At 56.6% G+C, this 23181-nt stretch overlaps 2 protein-coding genes across 3 annotated transcripts; one reads left to right on the top strand and one right to left on the bottom strand.

Moving 5' to 3' along the window:
• The first annotated feature begins 143 nt into the window (after positions 1 to 143).
• NRTN (neurturin) lies at positions 144 to 20484 on the top strand. Of its 2 annotated transcripts, none has more exons than XM_030879403.2 (4): positions 144 to 261; positions 10083 to 10298; positions 12862 to 13599; positions 18111 to 20484. In XM_030879403.2, the coding sequence occupies exons 2-3, from the start codon at positions 10130 to 10132 to the stop codon at positions 13284 to 13286; spliced, it is 594 nt and encodes a 197-aa protein (XP_030735263.1). In that variant the 5' UTR covers positions 144 to 261; positions 10083 to 10129; the 3' UTR covers positions 13287 to 13599; positions 18111 to 20484. The 2 variants fall into 2 exon arrangements, with proteins under 2 accessions (XP_030735263.1, XP_030735262.1); XM_030879402.2 differs by lacking the exon at positions 144 to 261 and adding an exon at positions 273 to 811.
• On the bottom strand, positions 15770 to 21006 carry LOC115865081 (3-galactosyl-N-acetylglucosaminide 4-alpha-L-fucosyltransferase FUT3-like). The gene is given in 2 exon segments (XM_060297295.1): positions 15770 to 16559; positions 16562 to 21006. Coding segments are annotated over 2 exon segments (1005 nt in total). The 5' UTR covers positions 17172 to 21006; the 3' UTR covers positions 15770 to 16164.
• Positions 21007 to 23181: the final 2175 nt, after the last annotated feature.

Below are 23181 nucleotides of genomic sequence, written 5' to 3'. Positions count from 1 at the left end.
CCGGCCGTCCAGGGCACCCCCTCAGCCCCAGCCTCCACCGGGCGGGGATGGCCGCAGCCCGCGGCTGAGCGAGCCCGGGGGAACCCCATGGGCCGGCTCGCGCCGCGGCCGCCCCGCGGCCGCCCCCTCCGGCCCGGGGCCCCCCGGGCGCCGCGGGCCCAGGCGGCCCGGATGGCGGTCGCGGCGGCAGGGGCAGGGGCTGGGGCCGACGCGGGCGGCAGGCGCGGCTGCCACTGACGGCTAATCGGGCGCCCGGAGCAGGTAAGCAAGGGCAGACGGCGGGCCCGCGCGGTACCGGCGCGGGGGGAGGACCGGCCCCAGGGACAGAGATTGGGAGGGCTTCCAGGGACTCCGGGTAGATCGGTAGTTTCCCGCCTCTAGCCAAGAACCAGCGTGTGTATGAGGGTATGGTCAAGGGGCGACAGGTCCGCGCGTGGCAGGGGCGCGGGGAGCGGGAGGGCGATCTTAAGCTTCTCTCCAAGCCAGGGTCTGGCCAGGAGAGGGGGGGTTCCCTGTCCGACGAGGCGGGAGCGCTTCTGCCTTCTCGGACGCCCTTGGGAGCGTCTGGAGAGGGGTGGAAGCGGGGGCAGCCGGAATCCCCTCCCCAGCCTCTAGGAGGGCGAGACCCAGACACCCCTTATGCCTTGTGGTCTACAAGGGGCCGCGGGGGGCATCCGGATCCCGCAGACCCTGGGCGGAGGGCTGCCGTCGCGGCCCAGCTGCACGCAGAAGTAAACATCTGTCAGCGGCGCGTTCCAGCCGCGTTCCCTGCGCGCCGCCGCCGCTGCCGCCGGGGACACGGTGTCCTCCGGTAAGGGCCTAGCTCTCTCAGCTCCTGGAGCCTCTTGTTTAGCCACAAGAGGGCGCGAAACCCTTTGCGGGGGGCGGGGGGGGGTGCTTAACGGCAAAGACCGGATTTGAAGGAGAGGAGGCTGTCTTCCTTCCTCGCTTTTTACAAAAGGCATCTTGCTCAGGATGGTCTCAGAATTCTCCCAGAAGGTGCGGTTTGTCAGTTCGCAGTCTTGAGGCCGAGGGGGCTGCAGACAGTGGGCAGATGTGGGCTGGGACTGGAGAGAGAAGTGGCCTCTCCTAGGGGTGGAAGTCACCATGGTCCCCTCCCCAAGAAGTACTAGCATCCATATAGCATGGGGCCACTGGCCTGGCTCAGCGGGCCTGTGGTTACCTGCAAGGCTGGGCCACCAGCCCAGATTTGGGGAGCAGGACCAGGGGCCTAGGTGGGGGGCATGGAAGGCCAGACCCCTGACTTTCCTCACTCCTTTATGCCCCGCCCCCGGCCCTGCATCCTTTTCTGTCTGTTCCATGACACTCTTTGTCTTTAAGAGCCCCGGGCTGAGGAAGCCCCAATGGGGCGTGACTGGTCTAGGCGGATGTCAGTGGGGGGAGACTCCCAACTTTGCCAGCTTCTCCCCACCCCCCAGCCCCTTGCCTTGGGCCCTTTGGACACCCCTCCCCACACCCTTCATTCTAGGACTGCTGAGGTTCGGGGTTCTGCAGCCACTCCCAGCGACCTGCAAAGAGCTAGTTCCAGGGGTGCAGGGAAGAAAACAAAACATGCCCCCCTGCAGCTGGGCACAGTGTCTGAAATTCCACCATCACTGCTTGTCCCTCAGGTTATAGACCTTAGTTTTCAGGGGGATGAGAAGAGGATATAGCTTTCAAGAGCCTGGAACAGGAGAGGGAACCAAACAGTCTGCAGCCAGGCACAAGGACACAATCAAGACATTGTTTCCACCAATGTTTGTTGGACAGCGATGATGTGCGTGACTCTGTTTGGTGTCAGGCTCCTGGGCCTTGTCCTTCCAGACTTGAATCCAGGGTGGAACCCAGAGTGGGGAGCAAAGGCACTACCTCAGGGTAGGAGGGTCAGGGGAGACTTCCTAGAGGAGGGGCATTGCAGCTGGGGCTATGAAGGATGAGTAGGAGTTCTCTAAATGGGAAAGGCAAGGGCATTCCAGGTGGTGGGAACTGCATATGCAAAGATCTGGAGGCAGGAAATAGCATGGATGATTTTGGAAAATCCAGGGTGCCTGGGGTGACCATGGGAGGGAGAGACTTTTCTGAAAGGTTGACAGAGGGAGAACTGTACTGGGGCCTTCAAGGACGGATTCCTAGAGATGGGGGCTGGAAACACAGAGAGAGGAACGGGTCTTTAATGCATCTGGCATCCCTGGGCCCAGCTGTCTTTGCTGAGAGGCTGTGGGATTCCTCTGCGGATGCAATTTTCCTGGTCCCCCAAGGTGGGGCAGAGGGGTCTGGGGCCCTCGAGGGGAGATAGGGTCTTCCCTCTGCCCTGTGAGCATCAACTGAGCAGGCGCCATGGGAAGCTGGTTCTATTTCGCAGCTGAGAAAACTGAGGCTGAGCGAGCTGGAGGGATCTTTCCTTATGCTCAATGTAATTAATTCCCAAGCCCTAAGCTACTGTGTGCCAAGCTGTGTAGTAGGACGAAGCAGAGAACAAGACAGGCCCGGTGCCTGCTGCACTTGGCAGGGCAGGGGTGCAGGTTAGGGGGTGGACAGGAGGCTTTCAAACCAGCCAGCCAGCCTCCTGGACTTTCAGGAGAGGTAACAGCCGCAAAGTAAGCCTGAATGGGGCCTGGGACACTTCGGCGTGGGTGTTCAGGAGCGGAAAGATCTTCCCTTCAAATCCAAGTGAACTCAGGCTTTGGCTGGTCCTGGAAGAAATCCAGCAGGTGGATCTCACGTCCCAGTTGAGGAAACCGAGGCCCAGAGAGGGGCCGTGCTGAAAGAGCTCAGTGTGTCAGGGACCCAAGGCAGAATTTGAACTTGGGGACATGGAAGAGGTGACTTAGGTCCCCTGGTTCCTAGGAAACCAGTGTGAGGGTTTGAGTTGCATTGGGGTCTGTGCCTCGGTTTCCCTTTCTGTCAGATGGTCAGCTTTGTGTGGTGTCCTCCTGGCCACTCCCGGAGGACCCACGTCCCTCACACCACCCACCGGGCCCCATGCCAGCTGCTTAGCCGTGCCAGGCCTCATTAGGCTGATCCTGTTATTGACCCCCAGGGAGGGCCCCCTGCCCGCCCCAGATGCCTGCGAGGCCGGTCCCAGACCAGCCTGGCTAAGCCAGACCCGCCTGGTATGGTTGAGGTGGGAATTTTACGGGCCAGCTGCAGAGGGCCGGGCCAGAAACGGCGGGTCTGAAAAGCTAGTGGCCCCAACACACACACACACACACACACACACACACACACACACACACACACACACACACACACACACACACACACACACACACACACACACACACACACACACACACACACACTCACTCCCCACTCCCCCCCCCCCCCCACACACACTCCCCAGCCCAGCCTTCCCAAGAACACGCCCGAGTAGCGGCCGGTACAGGAAGAGGGCTCCAGGCACTGGTGGGGAATGGAGGGCTGACCCTGACCCTGCGGGGCACAGGACACCCCCTTATCTTTCCTCATCTCCCTGTGCTGTCCCCTGGCCGTTTGCTCTGGTCACACCGGTCCCCTTGAAAAGCCATCATCCTGCCTCTGAGCCTTTGCTCGTGTGGTTCCCTCCACCTAGAACACTCTTCCTAGATCTTCATGTGGGCTCAGCACAAATGCTGCCTCCTCTGGGAAGCCCTCCTTGACCACTCAGCTTAAAAGCAGCACCAGTCACTATCGCTTCACCTTGTTTTATTTGGGGGCTGTTGTTGCACTGTCAACCTCTAAATTACCTTGTTTCTTTTCTTTCTTTCTTTCTTTGGCTGCGTGGCTTGCGGGATCTTAGGTTCCCCAACCAGGGATCGAACCTGGGGCCCCAGCAGTGGAAGCGCTGAGTCCTAACCAGTGGGCCACCAGGGAATTCCCTAAATTACCTTCTTTCTTTCTTTTTTTTTATTATCCATCTCCCTGATTGGATGGTGAGCTTGGCGAAGATGGGGGCCCAGGTTGGCCTTGGTCATCCTGAGTTCCCTGACTAGTGCAGCACACAGTAGGCACTCAATAAGTGTTGGGTGAATATGTTGGGAGCAGAACCCCCAGCCTGGCACACTGGGCTTTCTGCCATGTGGGCCATCTGTTTACTTGCTAGTTCTGCTCTGCTGTGTGTCTTTGAGAAAACCTTTTACTTCCTTGGATCTCAGCCCCACTGGCCTCCCAAGCAGCAAGACCCTGCTTCTCCCTTTCCCCCCAGCATCACCCTCGTTACTGGGGTTGTGGAGACACTGAGAGAACAAGTTTAGAGTCAGACCCAGGTTCAACCGCAGCTCAGCCACTTAATTTCTGTGTGACCTTGAGTGAGTCACTCTACCTCTCCAAGCCTCAGTTTCCCTGTGTGGTAAATGGGGCTAATAATAATAACATCTTTTCCAGGGACTGCGGGGATAATCAAACATGTGGAAAGCACTTAGCAGAGTGCTTGGCACTAAATAAATGGAATAGCCAACACTGCCAGGTGTTAGTGTTATTATTCTTGGTCTTGTTGTTGTTATTAGGGAGGCCATATGGTACAGTGGTCAAGAATGTGGAAGAGGGGGCATTGAGGCTGGGGCTTTGAGGGATGAGTAGGAGTTTGCCCAACCACCTGAGTTCAAAACCCAGCTTGACCATTTACACTCTGTTGGACCCTGAGGAAGTCACTTCAGTCTTTTGGACCTCAGTTTTTCTGTCTACAAAATGGTGATAAAATGGTCCACACCTTTCTATGAGGCACTACATGTAAAGTGCTCAGAACAGCACCAATGGTGTTGTTTGCTAGTGTTAGTATTAGCTAATTTTTTTTACTACTATTATTAACACAAAGCAGCCAACACAGTCTTCCCCAGAAATCACCCTCTCTGTATGTCCACACCTCAGCCTCACTCTGGCAAAGATAGACCCAGATCCCCTTAAGGCAAGCTCAGGACCCGCGACTTGATTCTCAGAGTAGCAGGGAGCCAGCAATGGTTCTAGCGATTGGGCAGCAGGCAGCTCCTGGACTGGGGGAAGAAAAGGAGATGCTGGGCTCCCACCTTTGGGCAGGCCTGGAAGGTTCTGCTGGGGGTGTCTGTGCCTGCACCCTCCCATGAGGCCGCCCCACAGGTTGGCCCCCGACCCCCGCAGATGTGACATCGGAACCAGCTGTGCTAGCCAGATGTTCCTGGTTTACCCCCAGATGTGCGTCTCCAGCTTGCGCCTGCCCCGGCCTCTCGGTTCCCACCATGGGGTAGGGCTGGGCCCTGGGCCCTACAAGGGAGGCGGCACATTTCTGTGGGCTGTGGAATTTGTTTCTTGTTTTGCAGAACCATTGAATCTTGTCTTGAGAGAGGCGCAAGTCCCGCCCCTCATGGGGCCTCAGTTTCCCCATTAATGGAACCCTAGGGAACCCCCTGGGGCCACCTGGGGGAAAGGAGATGAACAGGGCTGCCCTGGGAATGGGCCCAGCTGCCAGCCCCAGACCTGTAACACTGATGGAGGAAACGGAATTAAGGGCGTGCAAGCACGTGTCTGATGCTCGGGGCCTAGCTGCTGCAGGACATCGGCCAGGCCTGCAGGACTTCACTGAATGAAACGGCCCTCCAGATGAGCAAGGTGTCCTGTGCAGCCCCTTGTACAGATGGGGAACTGAGGCTCCAAGAGGGGGAGGAGCTTGCTCCCACGTTGTCCAGCCAGGAAGAGGCAGATGGGGGTGCGGATTCAGCTCTCTGCACCCCAGGTGCCACAGCATTCGGAAGTATCCTTCCTCAGGGCTGGCCCACATGTGCAGGCCGCCCCCACAGCTGCCCATGTGGCTTCCCAGCCTGGCTCGCTCTGCCCGTGGGCAGTGATGACAGCCCCACAAGCCACCCGGTCATTCCCACGGTTCTGGGCAGCCCGCCTCAGGCCCTTTCTGAAGTTGGGGAAACAGAGGTATAGGAGGACCAGAGACATGTCTGGGAGTGAAGTGCAGAGGAAGAACGGTGCTCGTGGAAGGAGGCACCACAGCTCCACCTGGCAACGGTGGATGGAATTACCAAAGCCCGCCCTTGCCTTCAGAGGACCCAGCCCAGGGTGCCCCTCCAGAAGCACCTCCACCGTCCAGCAAAGACAGACGTGGACCCAGACACTATTTTGGCAGAACTGGGCAAGAGGGAGGGAACTGAGGCTGGGAGGGGGCAAGATGGGGAGCAGGAATGGCTTCCTGGAGGAGGGGCTCTAAGAGCTGGGGCTTTGAAGGATGAGTAGGAGTTTGCCTGATGGAGCCAGGCCCTGATTCCAGGCCTCCCCAGACTAGAGAGATGAGTGGATGGAAGGAGGGTTCCCCTCCCCTCCTTCCTCTTCCTGGGAACAAGCATGAAGTAGTTTCCTTCCTGAGGTCAGGAGCTCTGCAGGACAAAGGCTGTTGACCCCATGGACAGGCATGCCTGGCAGGTGTTCCCTGGGAAGCTCGATGGAAAGGTGGAGCCCTGGAACTTAGCCGGGACATCAAGATAATAAGCAGTGTTTCCTGGTACCATCAAGGAAGCTGCCAGAAACACCCACACGCCCTCACCCTACTTCTCTGCTCTCTGAATAACTGGAGGTTTCCACCTGGCTGTGTCTGTGGGCTACTCATCTCCCCTGAGCCTCAGTTTCTCCTCCTTCCCTGCCCCAGCCCTGGGCACTCTGTGGCCTCCAGCTAGAAGTGGAAGTCTATCCCAGATCCCTCTCGCTGCACTTCAGACGGGCCTGGCCCCCAGGAAGGGAGGTGCCCCCTTCCCTGGGCAGTGAGGATTCTCCAGGGTCTGGACATTGTTGGGTTGAGAGGGGACCCTGGGCCAGGCCCTGTCTGGGCAGATGGGTGGCACCTGAAATGCCAGCAGGTGTGGTGCTGGGCCGGGTACCAGTAGCCCTTTCCCCTGGGTCACTCTGCACCCCCCCCACTTCCCTTCTTCACACTTGCAGCCTGTGTCTGTGCCTCTCACTCTCCCCCCAGAATCTTTGCAGCCGAGGGCCCGCCAGCACTGGCAGTGTGTTCATGTGTGTGCCCCCCGGGTGTGTGTGCACGTGGCTGGAATGTGGGATGCAGGTGATGATGGGCACGCCCGTGCACGTACAAGTTCAAGTTCAAGTGCTCACAGGAGGGCTTGGAGGAGGCATGTGTGTGGTGTGCCCATTCTCTGTGTCAGTGTGCAAGAGACAATGTATCTGAGTGTGAAGGTGCTTGAGTGTGTGTGAGTATCGAGGGTGTGCAGGAGCTTCCACGGGCACGAGAGAGTGTAAGGGGTGTGATTGGGGGAGCTCCTGAGTGCAAGTCAGAGGGTGTGTGTGCACGTGTGCAAATGCTAGTGTGTGAGTGGTAGCACTCGATCGAAGGTGATCATGTTTGTGCATAAAATGCCCACGTGTGAGAGTGAAACACACTAGCATGTGAGTGTTTGAGGGTGTGTGAGAACACTGCGTGTGTAAGCGGGATGGCATCTGAGTGTGCAAGAGCCTGTCGGAATATGTGAGCGGGGTAGTGTCTGAGGGTGTGTGTGCAACAGTGTTTGGGCACATGTGAGAGGGTGTGTGTGTGAGTGGGTCAGAGCGTATGTGAGCATGGGAACGCTGGGTGTGAGGGTGAGCCCCCAAGTGTGCCGTGTGAGTGCCCGCCTCCCCTTGACACAAGCACACACATCGTGCACACCTGGTCCCCTCCCTGTGCCCTCCACCACACCTGCTCCCTGTCAGGTTTGTGCCAGAGACAAACCAGTTGGGTGACCCCCATACAGAAAGGCCCATTGTTAACAGACGCTTATCAGCTATGTCTGCCAGGCCCCCTCCAACAGCGGCCCCCTGCTTTCCTGCCCCCCATCAAAGCTCTGGGGGGTCTGCGGCTCCAAGGGCTCCCGTGGCCGGGCCATCTCAGGGCTGGAGACCCATCTACCTGCTCAGCCCCCTGTTTTAGGCCGGCGCTGTGCAGAGGTCTTGTTCCAGTCTAACAGGGAAACCGAGGCACGCCACTCCAAGACTTGGGTGTGAGGACAAGCAGGGTGCAGAGTCCAGAGAGGGCGTTGCCCACCTGAGGTCTTGAGCCTGGGTGGGTTTCCCTGCCTGTCTCCCCTTCCCAGGTTGGGTGAGGCCACTAGAGTTCTAATCTCGGCTCTGTGACCCTAGGCAAGTCACTTCACCACTCCGGGTCTCAGTTTCCCCATCTGTAAAATGGGGACAAGGACTCGTGAGGTTGAAATGACTTAATAATACGCATTAAGTTTGTAGATTGGGATCTGGCATAAAGTAGGGGCTCGTTAAGAGTAAAGGCAGTGGGTTTGGGCACCTGACAAATGCAAGGGCTGACCTCAGCTTGCTGCACAACCTTGAGAATGAAATCTCCTCCCCGCAGCCCACAGGCCGTGCATGACCTGTCCCCATCCCCTCCCTGCCCTCACCTCCTCCCGCGCTCACTCTGCTCCAGCCACACGGGGCTGCCTTGATGGTTCCTTCAACAAGCCAGGCATGGCCCTGTCCCAGGGCCTTTGCACTTGTGCTGTGTCCTCAGATCTCCAGGCTGGGCCAGGGTTTGCTTACATGCTCCCATGTCGGGGAGCTCACTGTCCATCACCACCCCCAACAATAATAATAATGGCGTATCAAATACCACCAATAGTGTAAGGTCCTGGGAATAACTCCACAGCATTTGCTCCCCCCCATGTGGTGTGTGTTGTGTCAAAGAACCAGATCCTTTCCTAGCTGTGCCCTTGGCCGAGCCCCTCTGTTTTGTGCCTCAGTTTCCTCAGCTGTAAAATGGAGGTTATAATGCCTCCTTCGTGGTCTCAGCAGCTGGTCTGGTACACAGCAGGCGCTTAATAGGTGTCCTTTGTTACTTACTGTCTGCCATAGCTCCAGTGCCGGTGCATCCATGGGGCGGGGGAGAGACGGTTCCAGCCTTACTGCTCTTAACCACGCTCCACCCCACCCCCGCGCGCCACCACATGCAAATCACATGCAAACGAGATGCAAATAGAACGCAAATAACTGCTCAGCTCAGCTCGGGCCAGCTGCGCGGCCCGAAACACGCGCGTGGGGGCGCCCCGCATCCCGCGGCCAAGCCCAGGCGCTGACCGCCGTCCAGCCGGGCTTTCAGCTCTCCGTGTAAATGTTTACACCGGGCTGGCCGCCAGGCCCCGCGAGGGCCGACACCAGGCAGCCGGGCAGGGAAATGTAAACGCGGGCTGGAGGCCGCTCAGTGGCGGGGAGCTTCTCGGATAGGGTGGAGGTGTGGAGGTGCGCCTGGGTTATTAAACATCTACTGCGAGAACGACGCGACTAGCCAGCCACAACACTGAGTAATCGGTGCCCTAATGGGGGACGCTTAGGGCATTGTGGGGGCCCAGAGAGTGCCCCTGCGCCGGCCTGGGGCTGGGGGGTTGGAGCAGTCAGGGAAGGCTTCCTGAGGGAGCCGCTGTCCAAGCTAAGACTGAAAATTTAATGAGAGTGGGAAGCAGTGGAGAAGAGAATGTTCTGGATGGAAGAACCCGCTTGTGCAAAGGCCTGGAGGTGGGTCGAGGAGAGCTGTAGTCCTTTGCTGCCCATTTCTGGGCATTAGTTTGTCTGGAGGGGAAACCTAGGCTCAGAGAAGGTCAGGAAGTCACTCCCAGGACATCAACATGTCTCAACCCCAGGGCTCTGGCCTCCCGCACTGTATTCGAAGCACCACCTCTCCTCGCCGCCATGGTCCCACAGTGCCCCCTGCTGGGGATGTCCTCACCTCCGTCCCCAAATTCACTGGGCTCCAGCCACCTCAGCCTCCCGGCTGGATTGGCCACCTGGGGTCACCGCCCAGGACCTTTGCACTGGCTGTTTCCCCTGCCTAAGCCTAAGGTGCCGTTCTCTTCTGCCTGGCCAACTCCTACCTTTGTTCAGGTCTCAACTTTCCTCAATCCTCAGGAAAGCACTCTGGGACCCCCAGATGGGGGTGGTTCCCAGGTTACCCCTGGCACAGTGCCCACCCCGTCCTTGGCAGCGTTCTTCACAACCTTGTTCAGTGGTTCCTTGAATGAATCACTTCTATGTTATGATTGATCATTAAGCAGGAGTGGTTCAAAATCAGGGGCCCCACTGTATCTCCGGTGCCTGGTCCAGCACCCCGTGCCCGTTCATTTGTTGCCTGACAGGCAGACGGAGGCCGTGTGGCTGACCATCCCGTGCACGCAGGCTGAGGATGCAGCGCTGGAAGGCGGTGGCCTTGGCCTCGGTGCTCTGCAGCTCCGTGCTCTCCATCTGGATGTGTTGGGAAGGCCTGCTCCTCAGCCACCGCCTCGGACCCGCGCTTGCCCCGCTGCGCCGGCCGCCTCGCACCCTGGACGCTCGAATCGCCCGCCTGGCCCAGTGTAAGCCCTCCCCCTGTCTTGGGTCAGATACCCCCAACGTCGCAGCGGCCACAATGGTGGAATTTCACGCAGTGGAGCAGGGCCACAGAGGCTTATTTTAGATGGGGTGGAGGGAGGGCGCAAATCCCCACAACGGCCTGGCAGGGGCGTCGGAGGGGATGGCCGCTGGGAACTGGGGTCTCTCGGCTCAGCTGTCACAAGGAATTAGGCTCTAGCCCTGAGGGGCCAGGGGACCAGATGGAGATTAGACCTGGGCATTCGGCCTGGGCGGTCACTGCAGCGCAGCGCGGGGGTGGAGGGAGAGGGAGGCCGAACCCGAGGCCCTAGTGACCTCCCAGGGTGGACAGGGACCAAGGGGAGGGGGAGACAGAGAGACCCCTAGAAATAGGAAGAGTCCTAGAAATGGGGAGAGACACAGAAACAGAGAGGCACAGAAGGAGAGAAGGATGGGAGAGAACGACGTGGGAAGAAGCTGGGAGGTATAAAAATGGAAACGCCCACCCCCGGCGGGCGTGGCTGCCACGGCCCAGCTACCCACTCGCCCCTGGCGCCTGCGCTCTGCAGATTCTGTGGGGCCAGGGCGGTGCGTGGGCCTCGACTTCTTGCGCGCTCATCCACATGTGCACCCGCGCGGGCGGGGCGCGGGCGTGGCCCCCAGTGGGTAGGGGTTGCGTGCACGTCCGCACCCGCCCTGCCGGCCTACACAATCCTTCTTTCTTGTCCTCACAATGGACAAGGGTGGCCTCAGGCGCAGGCTCCACTTCCGCCCCTGCCGCTCCCCCCTACAGGCGGCAAAGTCCTTCCCAGGACACTGAGTCCCAGAGACCCGGGGGGTGCCCCCCAAAGCTAGTGCCCCAGGCCCGGGGGGCAAAGCACCCGTGGTGGAATTTCAGGCACCGGGGAGGATCTCAGCCCATGGTTGGGTCCTGCCTGCCTGGCATCCTGTCCCGGGAACCAGTCCTACTGGGGGAAGGGAGTGGCTCCCGATCCCCTGAAGTCCCAATGTTCTAGGCCCTGGGACTAATGCGCTGATGGTGGAATTTCAGGCTTGGGCCAGGGGGGTGTGGACCTCATCTCTTTGTGTTCCAGACCCTGTGCACGTGGCCAGGCCTGCTGGAGGAAGGCAGGGACAGATAATATACTAGAAAATTATACATTGTTTACTTGAAATTCACATTTAGCTGGGCATCTGGCATCTGTATCTCAACCAGCAATGCCTTGAATTAACTCTCTAGATACACACCTTTGGGGTGGGCACACTAAATGGTGGAATTTTAGGCATCAGAAGTGAGCCAGGTTCAACCTAACCCCAGAGCAGGCAATGCCGGCCACCCTGCTCCTGCCCCTGGGCATCAAGAACTCAAAAGATGCTGCTCGGTGCCCCCCCCCACCCCTTTCCACCCTCCCAGTCCCAGCCAAAGTGGGGACTCTTCAAGTCTCACTGAGCAAATAAGGAAACTGGGGCACAGAACAGGGCCATCACCTGCCTGAAACTACAAGGCTGACAGTGGCAGAGCAAGGCTCCGAACCTGGGCTTGTCTGCTTTCTGAGACCCCCTGTGGAACAGACACACGCCCAGGGTGACAGACAGCCCTTCCCCCTTGGACCTCCCAGGAAGCTATTTCTTTTGACAGCCAGGTGCGCCAGCCTTGGGGGCAGGTGCGGGCTAAATTCAGGATTTCCTCTCCCAACTGCAAGTGTGACTGCCACCTGCTCAGGGGCTGGGAGCCCCCTGCCTGCAGACCCACTGTCAACACTGCCTGCCACTGCAACGTCTGCACTCATCTCCTGGGGCTGAGGAGTACTGCGGCAGGGGCAGCCACTTGGGAAATAAATGTAGACTGTGGGGTCCTGGGGATCTATGGCTCCAGGCACGAGCAGCTGTGGGAGAAGAGGGCCGGACTTGGGCCAAACCTGGGCACACGATGGAAGCAAAACTGCTGTTTGGGCTTCTCTCTCTCTGCCACTTGCACCTGCCTCAGGCACGTCTTTTCCCCTTTGGATGCCCAGTTTCCTCACCTGTAACATGGGGGTGGCCCAGCATAGGGGTGGGGGCAGCTGGGGCTGAGTAGAAACAGGGATTTGGATCACCACACCCCCTGCTGAGCCCTCCCTTTTCTTCAATGAGGTGAGAGCAGCTCAGTGAAAAGGGGCACAATCCCACGCTGCTCTGCATAGGGATGGGGTCCACAGAGAGTGCTGGGGGCAGGGAGTGTCCAGAGGAAGACAGACACTCGAGTCAGCTCAGCTCAAGGTGGGGCAGGCTGGAATGTGGTACAGTATGTGCCAGGTTCTGAGCAGTCCATCGTAGGTGCAGGGTCCAGAGAAGGGTGTCAGTAGCCCTGGGGACCCAGCGTGCGGGTGTGGATATGCACCCCCCGACACCGCCCAGAGAGGGTGAATGAGCGGGAATCCTGGAGCAAGATAAGTGGTCGGGAGAGGGTGCACTAGCACCTCTGAGTCTCCACAAGGGTCCTTTTTCTCAGGGAACAGCGAGGGTAGGGGACTCCTTGCCACCCACCCACCCACTGACCCCCACCCCATTCTCTCCATCCCCTCGCAGACCGTGCACTGCTGCAGGGCGCCCCGGACGCGGTGGAGCTTCGCGAACTGACGCCCTGGGCCGGGAGGTCCCCGGGTCCGCGCCGTCGGGCGGGTCCCCGGCGGCGGCGCGCGCGTGCGCGGTCGGGGACCCGGCCGTGCGGGCTGCGCGAGCTCGAGGTGCGCGTGAGCGAGCTGGGCCTGGGCTACGCGTCGGACGAGACGGTGCTGTTCCGCTACTGCGCAGGCGCGTGCGAGGCGGCGACGCGCGTCTACGACCTGGGACTGCGGCGCCTGCGCCAGCGGCGGCGAGTGCGGCGAGAGCGGGTGCGAGCGCAGCCCTGCTGCCGCCCGACGGCCTACGAGGACGAGGTGTCCTTCCTGGACACGCACAGTCGCTACCACACGGTCCACGAGCTGTCGGCGCGCGAGTGCGCCTGCGTGTGACCCTACCTCACCGGGCCTGGCGAGACGGCGGCCACGCCCCCCGCCCCGACAGCACCCACCGTCCCGCCTGGCAAGCCCCGCGACAGACTGCCCATGCACAGAAAATGCCGTCGAGAGCTCAGGACTCTCGCGATAACTGTACCAAGATAAAGTGTGGAAAATCGAGCCCCGGCTGTGATTACGCGCTCGGGGGGTGCCCACATCTCGGAGGCGCATGAGGGCGTACGGGGAGGAGGCGCCATCTCCGTTGGGAAAAGGGGGACGGGTGCGGGTACCACCTGCAGGATGGTGGAAGGATTCCATTTGCTTAGGGGTAAGAGGAAAGTGGATGCAAAGAGGGTCTTGTTTCCGGGGTACAAAAAGGAAAGTGGGGTGAATGGGGGATGTCGGCAGGGACCTTCTCTCCCACCTCTCTACAGGTCCCCGTGCCCCTTCCCTCCCCGCCTCCCTGCAAGGTGTCCTTCTGGGGAGGGAAGGTGTAACTACAGTTCAGATGAGAAGACTGAGGTCCAGGTGGACCAGGTCTCCCTCACCCAACAGGCCTCCTCGGGCCTGGGCAGCTCTCACCAGGGTGAACTCGGAGCCACTATCTCCTTTCACTAGCTAAAAATATAGCTCGCTGCCCATCTCCCTGCGGGGATAGGTCTGGGGCGGGCGCCAACCCCATCCAGCCCGAAACCGGCGCCTGCTGCGGCAGAGCCGGGTCCCCAAGGACCTAGGTCCTGGGGCCATAAAAGCTCTGGCCGGAGCCCGAGGGAGAATTTACGACAAGCCCCTGTGGAGGATGGAAGAAGTACGGTGCGGTGTTTAGATTTGCCTGTGGTGTCACCTTGATGCCTGGCAAGCCCAGGACTGCGCCGGGGAATTGGGTTCCCAGCTGGCGGGGAGGGGTCGGCAGGTTGCACGGGCTGAGGAGGGGCGGGGAAGAGAGTGGGTGCTCCCAGCACGCACGAAGCTGGCACCCGGGAGACCAGACGGCGTGGACCCCTCCCCTTCTTCCCCTCAGACTAGGGGAGGTGGTCTCGAAGGCGCAACTCCCCCTTCCCATACAGCTTTCCCTAGGGCAAAGTCGTCTCTCCTCTTCCCTCCCCCCACCCCAGACCGGGGCTCTCAGAGAATAGACCCTTCCCTCCTTTACTGCTGTGTCTCCTACACTGGCCCCCTCCCCCCTTTTCCCACACATCTGCGCTCTGGCCTTCCCAGACCCAACCCCCATCCTGAAGCTGGAGGACTTGATTCAGAAGCTGCCCCCAAGGAGTCTCACCCAGCCAGGCAGGAACACCCCCAGCTCCCTGCTCCCCAGCACCCGCCACGCCCCCAGGCTGCAGTTGGAGACACTGGAGTCAGCTAACAGGCAGGACTTCCAGGGAGCTCCGAGAGCAGGGCTTGGAAGCCAGGTACCAAACCGTGGGTGGCCTGCTTGGAAGGCAATTTCAGAACGGGCTGGCTGGCTGGGGCCCCCACCCATCCCTGCAATCTTCTGACTCTGAGGTTTGGGGTGGTGGATTCCTACACTGTTTGGGCTGACTCAGCCCAGCCATGCAGAAAAGCCAGAGTTCCCAGACGCTGGGGAAGCTGAGCCTCAGTTTCCCCATCCTAGAAGACCCTGAGCCTCAGAGAGGGAAGTTGCTCAGTCCAGGACACACAGCAGGAAAATTGGCCTTGGAGCCCGGGTCTCTGGTCCCTGAAGCTTGGCTGCCTTGGTGTGAGTGTGAGTGTGTGTGTGTGCGTGCGTGCACGCAGCCTCCTGGGACCTCGGCCTTCCCATCTCCCACCCAGATCCAACCACAGGGCACTGGCCCAGCCCACCAGAGAACTGGAATGTAAACAGAGGTGCCCCCGCAGACCCCAAGGCTGGGGTTCTCAGCAGTGCGTGACACACACACACACACACACACACATTCACACACACAGGGCACAGAGACTGCCACCCACACAGGGCTTAGGATCACACGCAGACCCACAGTCCACATGCTTACATGCTCAGTGGTCAGGCACACTCAGAGAGGGGCGTCCTCAAGGTCACCTGCAAGAACACAGGGGCCCCCTGTTCAGTCACACGTGGCCACGCCCACCCTCACTCCAAGCCCCACGTGGTCGTCCCCTGTCACACCCGCTCTCACAGTCACACGCGCAGCGTCACACCCTCTCCCCTTGCCCTCCTTTGGGAGCAGTTCCTGCCCCTCCTCTATCCTTGCGCTAGGTGTAGAACGTCCCCTTGTCCCAGCCCTGCCCCACGTGGACCCCCAGACAGCCCCGCCCCCAGTCCCACCCCCTCTGCGCCCCAGTCTCCCGGGCACTGTAGGCTGTTGAGCAGCATTTCTGGCCCCCTCCCACTCGATGCTATCAGCCCACCCCCAGGTTGTGACAACCACAGATGTCCCCAGACACTCCAAGCGTCCCCTGGGAGCAGAATCGTCCTGGAGTGAGAACCGCTGATCTGGAGTAAGGGAGGACACACCAGTTTCCTCAGAGCATTCCCATCTCGAAAATGGTGTCAGTATTGCCAAACTGCATACCCCCGAGGCGGTTCATTGACAAAGCAGCAGTACTCACAGGCCCATCCACCAGAGCCATCACCAGTGGGCGGGGCACCAAGGCCAGTTCCCCAGGGGGTGTCTTGGTGCGTGCCCAGCAGCCACAGCCCCTGGTAGATGACACCCCCGCCCCCAGCAGGTGAAGCTCCTAGCAAGCGAGGTCCCACGGAAGCAACATTCCTGGCAGCAGAGGGGCCCAGCAGGGGAAGCCCCAGGTAAGGGAGCGCTCCACCCACCAAGGCCCCCAGATGCCCAGCAGCCCAGGCCCCAGGCTGGCTGGCTCACGTGAACCAAGACGTGATACTGGGCACCGTCCGGTAGTTGGGATTCTGTTGCAGCCGCTAGCAGGCCTGACAGAACATCAAGCCCCAGCTGAAGGATCTGGGCCGCAGCGTCTCCCGCCAGCGGAAGCAGCTCGGGTAGAGGGTGTGGTCCTTGACCAGCGCCAGCAGATAATGGGTCAAGTCCTTGGGGCTCTGAAAGTCTTCAGGTGGCAGGAACTGTTCATAGTTCCTCCTGCTGGGGCCCAGCACCACTGGCACTGCCCAGGCCTGCAGGGCGTTCCTCCACAGCTTCTCTGTGATATAGTCAGGGTGCAAGGAGTTCTTGAAAGCCAGGTAAAACTTGTACTGGGACAGCCTGTTGGTCATGACCTCCCGGGGCAGTGGCATGTGGGAGCGTCCATACACATCCATTTGGAGGTGAGGCTGCAGCTTCTGATAGGACTGCACCCGACCGAGTCCACCCTCCAGTTGGCCACCACCCAGGCCACCAGCTTGGTCTTGGCCGAGACGTTCACCAGTGTGTCCACAGGCTGGCCAGGCCATGGCTCACGCTAGCTGTACGGCGTGAAGATATCTGAGTCCTGGCGGTAGGACACCGTGAGGGTGAAGTATCCGTCCAGGGCCTTCCGTTTGGGGCAGTTGCTGGGCGATTCCATGCTGAACCAGACCCAGCGCTAGCTGGGGGGCCGCAGGGAAGGCGTGAGCTGTGCCTTAGGCCTGGAGCTGACCTTTCGGTGACGCACAAAGACCGCATCCGCCCGAGGGTACTCGCTGCGGTTGACAGTCAGGTGGCAGTCGGCTGTGCCGGGCCACATCTCCGAGCAGTGGGACAGAGCCACTGGGGTGTTGAATAGCCACGTCCACAGCAGGAGACGCAGAGGCGGGCGGGTGGAGGGCCCCGCAGTGGCCTGGGAGGGGGCCCCCAATTCGGGGACCCATGTGGGCTTGTCTCGGGACACACGCAGGTAGGAGGAGAAGCACGGAGCCAGAAGCAGCTGCAGCAACAGCCCGGGGAGACAGTGGTGGCAGGAACATTTTACCTTGGCCCAGCCAGGTGGATCCATGGGTCAGAGAGGAGCTGGGAGGAGGGGACAGTGAACACAGCATCACTGCTAACAAAAATAATAACACATGCCGAGCGGGCACATGCAGGTTACCCAAGTTCATCTTTACGAGTCCTGAGGTAGGAGGCACTGTCCTCATCCCTATTTTACAGACGAGAAAACTGAGGCCAAGGACTCAATGCAAGAAAACGGCAGAACTGTAATTCCAACAGAAAGCATCTAGCTTCAGAGTCCACTTATTCCTACCCACTAGGCTACATGATCTCTGGACCTGGGATAGATTCCAATGGCTCTCAGGTCCCACCTTGACCTTGACCCTGCCCTTTCCCAGCTTTCCCAGAGTCTTTCCCAGCCTAGGGAGAAGACAGAGCTGGTTACAAGATGCTCCCCAGTGCCCTGGAGCTGAGGCTTGGAGCCAGGGCTCTGCCTGGGAGAGGTACAATGTGATTACGTTGGAAGGTTATCTGAGGGCTCACCAGGTAGTGTAGGAGTTGGGGGAAAGGGCATTCCTGGTGGACGAAACAGCCAACGCAAAGGTCCGGAGGTGACGGAGAGCCTGACAAGTTTATGGGGAGAGCACAGGAAGTGCTCAGGGAATAAGCGTCCAAAGATGGCCCCCCTGGTCCCGCACTGGGGGATCCTGGGCGGCCTCTTGGCCTGGCCGATGTCTTTCCACTCCCCGGTCCTTTCCGTTCCTGCAGGCGGTCACAAAGTCCTCCCAGACTCCAAACCCCAACCACCAGAGCGGAATCTAGGACTTCGGCCCTGCCCCTCTCCACTTCCTGCGGCCCTGGAGACACCCATTTTACAGATAAGAAAACGGAGGTTCTGAGCGATAGATATGTCTCGTGCCCAAATACACACAGCTACAGCCCTTACGATCCAGAATCCAAACTCTCTCCTCTTAATGTAATTCCAAACTCCTCTCCCTCTTTGCAGGTGGAGCTCTGATCTACAGCCTGGCACTGTCCACTAGAACTTTCTGCTATTGTGGAAATGTTCTATATCTGCACCATCGCGTGCACCCCTATGGCTCTTGAGTCCTTGAAATGCAGCTGTTGTGTTGGACAGAGTTTTTAATGCTAAATTAAATTTAAAAAAGGTTCTCTCTTCTGTAAATCGAAGACAACTTCAAGATAAAAAGTAAAGGCAAAGCCAAAAACAGCCTCTGATAGACAATTCAATGATTGGAAAAACTTGACAGTACATTTGGGACCTCCTGGAAGGGCAAATCTGCTCCAGCGAGACATTTTTATGGAGTCTAATTACAGATCCAGGATCTACGACGAAAACTGAGTGTCCGAGTTAGGTGTGCTGGGGGTGTGAAATACACCCCTGGTTTCTAAGACTTAGGACGAGAGCGAGACAGTAAAATTGTCTCAATACTTCCTCTGTTCATTACACATGTAAACAATACTACTTTGGATCTGTTGGGTTAAAGAAAGCATATTATTAAAATTAATTTCACCTGCGTCTTTTACATTTTTAAAGTCGTGGCTACTAGAAAAATATTAATTACATGTGCGGCTTGTGTTCTGTTTCTACTGGACAGCATGTGCTGCTCTAGAATTTCTAAAAAAGGGAAATGAGGGATAATGACTCATTATTTGAAACACACTCACCCTCTGGCCAGAGGGATTGGTGCAAAGGCCCACAGACATGCCAACAAAACAAGGGCGTTTTGGATAAGCTACCTGTCCATTGATGTGGGACTGGTCGAATTATGGTCCCTTCTGACAACGGAATACTATGCAGTTGTGAAAAATGAATAAAAGCCTGGTTTTGGTATTAGGGCATCTTTGTCTGAAAAAACTTAAAATAGAACTACCATATGATCCAGCAATCCCACTCCTGGGCATATATCAGGAGAAAACCATAATCTGAAAAGATACATGCACCCCAGTGTTCACTGCAGTACTATTTACAATAGCCAAGACGTGGAAGCAACCTAAATGTCCGTTCACAGAGGAATGGATGAAGAAGATGTGGTACATATATACAATGGAATATTACTCAGCCATGAAAAAGAATGAAATCATGCCATTTGCAGCAACATGGATGGACCTAGAAACTATCATACTAAGTGAAGTAAGTCAGACAGAGAAAGACAAGTAGCATGTGATGTCACTCATATGTGGAATCTAATTAAAAATGATACAGATGAACATGTTTACAAACTAGAAATAGACTTACAGATACTGGAAACAAACTTCTGGTTACCAAAGGGGAAACGTGGTGGGGAGGGATAAATCAGGAGCTTGGGATGAACACACACACACTACTATATACGAGACAGATAACCAACAAGGACCTACTGTATAGCACCGGGAACTCTACTCAATATTCTGTGATAACCTATATGAGAGAAGAATCTGAAAAAGAATGAATATATGTATATGTATAACGGAGTCACTTTGCTGTACACCTGAAACTAACACAACTTTGCAAATCAACTATACTCCAATAAAATTAACATAAAAATTTAAAAAAATGAATAAAGCCACTGTATTGGCACAGCTCTGCAGGGTGGATCCAGGTTTTCTGGAAGCTGAACTTCCATATTTTGGGAGCCTCTCTAAGAAACGGCAAAGAAAATTGAGTCCAGACTTAGATACAGAAAGTAATCTTTATTTAGGGGTCCCTGAAGCTTAAGCTTCATCCACTTCATGGTAAATCTATGTCTGCCTGATAAAAAACAGGTTCCAGAATTAAGTAGCTGGGTCTAAATCTGCAGCGTCCAATATGGGGGCCACTAGCCCATGTGGCTAATGCAACAGAGGAACAGAAATTGGGAATGTCAGTAAATTTCAAATGTAAATTTAAAAACTGAACAACGTAAAACAAGTTTGTTTTTTTTTAATTAAACACTACCCCTTTCACTCCAGCCGTTGAAAATTTAGCATCCAAATAGAAACGTCCTTAAAGAGTAAAATACATGCCAGACTGCCAAGATTTCATATGAAAGAAAGAATGGAAAATATCCTATGTAAAGTATCTCATTAGTAATTTTCTATGTCGATTACATATTGAGATAATGCTTTGGATGTATGGGGTGAAATAAGATATAGCATTAAAATTAATTTTACTGGTACCTTTCTATTCTTTTTAATGTGTCTGGTAAAAAGTTGAAAATTACATATGTGGCAGAAATCAGTTTGGCGGTTCCTCAGAAGGCTGAACACATAATTCCATATCACCCAGCAATTCCACTCCTAGATATCTACCCAAAGGAACTGAAAAGCAGGGACTCTAAGAGATATTTGTATGTCCATGCTCGTAGAAACGTGATTCACAATAGCCAAAAGTTGGAAACAACCCAGATGTCCATCAAAGGATGAGCGTATAAACAAATGTGGTCCATCCGTACAATGGAACATTATTCAGCCTTAAGAAGGAGAGAGATTCTGACACAGGCTATACCATGGATGGACCTTGAGGACATGAGGCTCAGTGAAATAAGCCAGATGCAAAAGGACACATATTATATGATCCTGCTTCTATGAAATATCTAGAATAGGTAAATTCATAGAGACAGACAGTAGATTAGCGGTTACCACGGGCTGGGAGGGTTGGAAGGAGAATGAGTTTTTGCTTACTGGGGTATAAAGTTTCTATTTGGGGTGACGAAAAATTTTTGGAAATATTGGCAGTGGTTGCACACCATTGGGAATATACTTAATGCTACTGAACTGCACCCTTAAAAATGGTTAAAATGTCAAATTTTGTGTCTCATATATTCTGCCACAGTTTAAAAAATAATGTGGGACTTCCCTGGCAGTCCAGTGGTTAAGACTCCACGCCCCTGGCACAGGTTCAATCCCTGGTTGGGGAACTAAGCTCCTGCATGCTGCACGGCGTGGCCAAAAAATAAAATTAAAAAATAAAAAATAGGGCTTCCCTGGTGGCACAGTGGTTAAGCATCCACCTGCCAATGCAGGGGACATGGGTTCGAGCCCTGGTCCGGGAAGATCCCACATGCCGCAGAGCAACGAAGCCCGTGCACCACAACTACTGAGCCTGCGCTCTAGAGCCCGCAAGCCACAACTACTGAACCCGTGCGCCACAACTACTGAAGCCCCCGCGCCTAGAGCCCATGCTCCGAAACAAAAGAAGCCACCGCAACGAGAAGCCCGCGCACCTCAACGAGGAGTAGCCCCCGCTCGCCGCAACTAGAGAAAGCCTGTGTGCAGCAACGAAGACCCAACAGAGCCAAAAATAAATAAATAAAATAAATAAATTTTTAAATAAAGAAATAAAAATAAAAAGACCCTGATGGCTGGCGGGCTCCTTCTACTGGGCAGAGCTGGCGTAACCCTCCGAATGCAGAAGGGAGAAGCTGGCAGGTGGCCTTGTGTGATGAAAAGGGAGCGCGATTTGGAATTACACGTTCATGCCAAAGTTTCTGGAAAGAGACCCAAAAGACAGGCCTTTGGGGAGACAGCGCCAAGCAGGAGTGGGATGGAGGCTGAACTCTGACCACAAGCTACTTTGCGCCGCCAGGGATTTTGGCCGTGCACAGAAGGTTAATATGCGGAAATGTACTTAAGATGGATATAGTTTGTTTGTCCTGGGTTTATGGTGGCTCCTCCTAGGAGGCATGGAGGCCCTTGGCAGGGACCTTGAGAAGCGAGGATCCAGGAACGGGGCTGTGGGAGGCCGGGGGCTGAGATCCCACCCAAGTGGAACCGGAGACATTTTTTTCCTAGAAAGGAACTGAAAAATGCCATGATGCTGGGACACCGCAAAGATCAGAAAAACAAAACAAAACAAAATCCCCCCTGTTCCCCTGCATCTCAGGTCCTCCTCCCATGGGACAGGGTGGGAAGGAGGAAGGGCTCTGTGTTGCTGATGGGGGCCAGGAAGCAGTGGGGGTTCTAATCCAGAGTTTTGCCAGGGAGAGAGAGACAGACAGAAACAGACCGGGAGAGAAATGCTGCTCCTCCTGGTTTGGCAAATCAATCAGAACTTCCCACACCTGCTAGACCTCTGGCGCACCTGGTACCCAGAAAGACCCCGGGGAAAGCAGGCTGCAGGCCCTTCCCAGGGGGCAACGATGCCTCCTGGGAGAGGGGACATTTTCCCCAGGAGGCCTTACCTGGATGGACACTGTGCAGGATGGCAAGCAGCTGACTAGGAAGTTTAGGGCCGAGTCACAGCTTGTCACCCAGGGAGTGGATGAGGCAACACCAGGGAGGAGAAGGAAATGGACTTATTTATAGACGCAGCACAGCACAGCCCAACACCACCACAACTGCCATCAGATGACACAGGGTGTCCTGTCCCATGAGCTGGGTCATCATCTAAAAGCAAAGGTGGGACTCTGCTAATCTCCACCATAAGACCTGATGAGGGAGTGGGTGGAGGAAGTTGGGGACTAGAGTCACCGCCCTGGCCTCCCCTGTGGCCTCGAAGCACGCATGGCTTTGGGCGTAAAGTTGACCCATCCATAAAGGGAAAAGGGCTGACCCAAACCACTGGTTCTCAACGTGGTTTCCGTGGGGGCACCAGGGGTTCCATGGAGGATGGGGAGGGGCAGGTGAGCAGAATTTCTACCTTCTCACTTTCCCTTCCAGCAGATACCACCCCCTCTTCCGTCTCAGTCAGCAAACATTTCTTGTGTACCTGCTACATGTTGGGCCCCAGGGATATCGCACGAAGCAAGTGGGTGAGACAGATAACCCATGAGGAAACTTGTAAACAAACATCAATTATAAATTGCAAAAAAGGAGGCTGTGGCCTGGTCTGGACTTCCCGGATGTGTGAGCTGAGAGCTAAAGCCCTGTAAGAATTCTCTAAGTAAAAAGGAGGATGCAAGAGCTTTCCAGGCAGGGGCTTCCCTGGTGGCGCAGTGGTTGAGAGTCTGCCTGCCAACACAGGGGACACGGGTTCAAGCCCTGGTCCGGGAAGATCCCACATGCCACAGAGCAACTAAGCCCGTGCACCACAACTGCTGAGCCCGCGCTCTAGAGCCCGCGACCCACAACTACTGAAGCCTGCGTGCCTACAGCCA

Source organism: Globicephala melas, chromosome 3 (genome assembly GCF_963455315.2).
Source record: "Globicephala melas chromosome 3, mGloMel1.2, whole genome shotgun sequence".
NCBI classification, from domain to species: domain Eukaryota; kingdom Metazoa; phylum Chordata; class Mammalia; order Artiodactyla; family Delphinidae; genus Globicephala; species Globicephala melas.
The sequence above is the reverse complement of the archived record's forward strand: the minus strand, read 5'-3'. Positions and strand labels throughout refer to the sequence as shown.